Raw genomic sequence first — 4,966 nt, forward strand, 5'->3', positions numbered from 1 at the left:
TTTTGTATAAAACTAAATCAAATCGGCCTTTCAATTATAAAAACTTTATAGATAAAAATTAATGTACGAAGATAAGAGATGTATATAAAATTAAATAAGACTTTATATAAAATTAAATCATTTCAACCTCTCAATTTAAAACCGTTTATGAAAAGAAAGCTAATGTATGAAGATAATAAATACACAAAAATTAAATTAAACCATCCTCTCAATTAGAAAAAGGTTTACATAAATAAGTTAAATGTAAGAAAATTAAATTAGATTTTGTACAAAATTAAATTAAATCAGCCCCTCAACTGTTAATCGCCAAAGTACAAATAAGACAGATGCCCAGAACTTTATAAAGGCTCACCAATTCTTGTCAGACTTCGTAAAAATAAGATTTGCTAAATGTTAGCTTCTCAATTGTTAATTAATCTTCTTTAAACCTCAATTGGACATTATTTAATGAGGGTATAATATTTGATCAAAGGAAATGTAAAATGCAACAGATTTATTTTACTGTTTTGACAGTTGAGGGCCTTAATTTAGTTCATAATGTCATGTGGTTACTGAATTAATTAGTTTCTTAATTATGTTTAACCCAAACATTAATTACTATTAGGTATGGGGTAAACTTGAGAGGACAATCAGTTGACAGCTGAAGTGAGAGAATACAATTCAACTTCTTCTTTGTATGTATATAATTAATGCAAAATTGCCAAGTGCCTTCTCATATGGAGGAGAGATATATATTTTTTTAATTGGTTTTATTTTATTTTTTTATATTCTTCATTTATTCATTTGTTTATCTATATAAACTCCGTTGCCATCATCAGTACTTTTCATTCTCAGTCTACCAAATTTTCCTCAATCTTTCCCAACCTTCTGGTAAGCTTTTCTATCATTTCTTGAAAAAGAAAAAGAAACATGTCTCACCCCATACACCAGGCAAACGAAGAAAGCCCATATGGAGAGTACACAAGAGAAGAATTCTATAGAAAACACCAAATCCTCCAGCACCAATCTTTCACCTTGAACAAAGAGAATATGAAAATCTTTACTCAATTATGGAGTCAAGATTCAGCTTCACAACCAAAAGGGTTAGTAGCCATGGTCCATGGGTACTCTTCTGAAAGTAGTTGGATCAATGAGCTAACTGCTGTAGCTATAGCCAAGGCTGGGTTCTTGGTTTGTGCACTTGACCTTCAAGGCCATGGCTACTCGGACGGATTACCTGGTCACATCCCAGATATCCAAAGTGTTGTCAATGATTGTATACAGGTTTTCGACTCAGTTAAAGCAGACAACCCTAAACTGCCTGCTTTTCTTTATGGTGAATCTTTAGGTGGTGCAATTTCAATACTTATATGCTTGAAGCAGAAATATGCATGGAATGGTTTAATCTTAAGTGGTTCTATGTGTGGGATCTCAGCTAAATTCAAACCCATTTGGCCATTGGAGAAGCTACTTCCAGTTGCAGCATTACTCGCACCAAGTTGGAGAATTTTAGTGTCAAAGCCAGTGGCTAGTAAATCTTACAAAGAAGAATGGAAGAGAAGACTGGTAGCGAAGAACCCGAATCGAAGGAGACCAGGGAAGCCGCCGGCAGCAACTGCAATGGAGTTTCTTAGGGTTTGCGAGTATATAAGAAGGCACTGCCATGAACTAGAAGTTTCATTGTTAATGGTGCATGGAGAGGAGGATGCAGTCTGTGACGTTAATGCTGCTAGATTTGTGTATGAATCTGCTGCAACTAAGGACAAAACTTTGAAGATCTTTCCTGGCATGTGGCATATGTTGATTGGTGAACCGAAGGAAAATGTGGAGCTAGTCTTTTGCACTATCTTTTCATGGTTGGGAGACCATGCTGCCAAGGCTAGAGATAAAGCTTATTACTAAAAGAAAGGTTTCAATTTCTATTTTATTTAATTTTTTAAAATTTGGAAATTATTTTTGGAAAATGGATATATTTGGTATTTTCTCAGAAATAAATCTAAAGAATAATTTATAAAAAATGGATATATCAAATTAAAAAATTTAATTTTTTTTTTCTTTCTAACAACGACAACAATTTAAAATTTAGATAAACACAAATTTATGTTACATTGTATTAAAATATTTAACTAATAATATAAAAATTATCAATAATCAAATTTCATCAAAAAACAGTACCATATTAAAAAAAATTATTAAAAATTTAAGCCGTTAAATTAGGTACCAAATATAATTTTATATATTTAACTGATAATTATTTTATCATTATTGATAAATAGCTAAGCTTGCCAAATATAATTTTATATATTTAAGCGATAATTATTTTATCATTATTGATAAATAGCTAAGCTTGAGCTTAAAGATCTATCTATTCTCTTCATCGTTAAATAGTATGAAATATTCAATCAAACTATACTCCAACCCACCTTATAAAAACACACTGAACCACAAGAATTATGAAAATTTAGATAGTTTGATATTTTAAATTATAGAATAAGTTAAGTGCTAATCTCATTACACTATCATTAATTATGTCACATTGAACATTGAACATTATCATAGAAACTGATGGGAAAGGTCTAACCACCAAATATGTATTGGTACTCCTCAGATGTTTGAATGTAGGAAATTAAAATTGATTCTTTCTATTGTCAAAATCCGAAAATGTTGCAAACAAAATATGCCTTTTTAAAAAAAAAAAAAAAAACAATTATTGAAGGCTCAACGAAACTTGTGTTGCAAAACAGGAGATCGCGGTCTCTTTATACATTTTATTATAAAAGATTATTACAAATGAAAATAATAAATCAAATTCAAATTTAAAACCTGTTCAATTATTACAAATGAAATTATGAATATTGAATTAATGATAATCCTTAAATCACGATAAAAGTAATTAAGTGAAATATCTAAAAATAAATAAATAAAATAATAATTTATTTAACAAAAGAGAAAATATATATAATGAAACTCACTTACATATGTGTAATTTGTTAGTCTTACATTATTTTTCAATCACTCATTTCTATTAATGGCTACAAGTACTTCATTTTTCTTTATAAGTCCTATTTTCTCTCTTATTTACTAATTAAATATGTTAATTTAACTCACTTTACATCAATAAATTAGACATATTTAATGAGAAATATAAATAATCAAATCAAAGAAAGAAAGAAAGAACGTAGAAAATTAAATTGATTAAAACCCTTAGGTAGAGTTCTCTCTATTTCTCTACTATGTATTAGTTTAGTTTACTATTTCGGGCTAGAGCTAAAAGAATGTGGAAAGGAAAAAAGAAAAAAGAAAAAGCAAAGCAGAATCATAAGGTTTGTGCATGGCTATTTAGACTGTAGAGACATCTTCCTTCTCTATTTTCCTTCACCAATTTTAGTTCTTTCTAGTATATTAGAAATATTTCATTCAAAATAAATTAATATCTAAAATGCGTTAACAATAATTAAATTAGACATATTAAATTATACATTAAGATTGATCATATTAAATATGTGTAATTTTTCAAATCTCACTTTTTATCTCTTTTAATTTTATAGAACATATTTTGTAACAAAAAATATTAACTGACAATATATATAATTAATGAAAAATACGATGTACAAAAGAGTAATGTCTTGAAACTCGCTAATTCTTTTATGTGGCATATTGTTAGAAACTTAATTATGAATTATCTAAATTAGCATATTAACAATAAAACAAACCCATTTGTTTTTTTTTTTCCTAGAATAAAAACTATATCAACCCAAGAACGGCAAAAATTAATTTTTTTTAAAAAAAGGTATACAAAATAAAAGAGGCATCTATTTAAGCAAAGGACAATTTAAGATAATCATCAATGGACCAATAGTTTCTCCGTACCAAGAAGAATCATCTTGAATCAACATTCTTGATAAATTGATTAATAAGGAAAAAAAAAAAAAAGTGAGGTAAAGATGTGGAGCAGTGGAGAAACCAAAAAAATAAAATTTAAAATGTCGAATTATATCATGAACTTAAATACGTATATCACCGTATATTTAAATTATTTAACATGTGTGAATGATATTATAAATTAATAGGTTTATTAAGTATTAATTTTTAAAAATTAATTTCGTTTTCATTGAATATTAATAATTTTATTATTTAATAGTTAATAGATTTTAAAATCTTTTATTATGATTTTATATTAAAAAATAAATTATATAAAAATAAATATAAAATATACTAAAACATTAAAATTGCAATAAAAATAAAATAATAATAATAATAATAATAATAATAATATAACATAAATAAAGAGTTAGAATATAGTAAAAGAATTAATAATATAAGATCTCAATTAATATTGGATCAACAAATTCAATTTTATAATTTATTAAACACACGTCTGACTTAATAATTTATTAAAACTGACGTATATTTAATTATAAATATATACGATTCAGAATAGAACGGATCCGTCATTATAAATTAACCTGATTTATTATTTCTTATGTATTTGCATTAAGTTTAGTTCCCTAATCTTTTGTTTCCTCGGAGTTTATTACAGAGAATTACAAAATATCATATATGTCCCTACTGCGACCCTCTTTTTATTTTTATTTTTATTTATAATTTCTTTTTCTTTTGCCGACAAAGAATTTTATATAATTTGGCATTTGATCGCCTTTTGCCAAATGGCTGCACTCACGCCACTGTTTTTGTTGTATAATTAATTGCTTACAACCAAATATATAAAATGGCCAAGTGACTTAAAAATGATCGTACTAATAAAATAGACTACTTATTAATTGAATTTTGTATTTTTTATAATCTTATCTAATTATTTTAAATATAAAATTAAATATGACATGATTAACCAATTGTATTTATTAAAATAATAATAATTATAAATCAATAAAAAAAAATTTAAAAAATTTAATAATATGATCACTTAAAATCTCATAGTTATATTGTTTGTCACAATATTTCTTTTATATAAAAAGAATATCTTTTA

The 4,966-nt window shown here is 26.2% G+C and overlaps 1 protein-coding gene across 1 annotated transcript; it reads left to right on the forward strand.

Moving 5' to 3' along the window:
* The first annotated feature begins 602 nt into the window (after positions 1–602).
* On the forward strand, positions 603–1,932 carry LOC8265521 (caffeoylshikimate esterase). The gene has a single exon (XM_048372589.1). The coding sequence runs from the start codon at positions 910–912 to the stop codon at positions 1,879–1,881; it is 972 nt and encodes a 323-aa protein (XP_048228546.1). The 5' UTR covers positions 603–909; the 3' UTR covers positions 1,882–1,932.
* Positions 1,933–4,966: the final 3,034 nt, after the last annotated feature.

The sequence above is a fragment of the Ricinus communis genome, chromosome 4 (assembly GCF_019578655.1).
Source record: "Ricinus communis isolate WT05 ecotype wild-type chromosome 4, ASM1957865v1, whole genome shotgun sequence".
Taxonomy (NCBI): domain Eukaryota; kingdom Viridiplantae; phylum Streptophyta; class Magnoliopsida; order Malpighiales; family Euphorbiaceae; genus Ricinus; species Ricinus communis.

Bases quoted from the DNA above. Each gene is read 5' to 3' on its own strand.
- LOC8265521 (XM_048372589.1), top strand. From the start codon at position 910: ATGTCTCACCCCATACACCAGGCAAACGAAGAAAGCCCATATGGAGAG.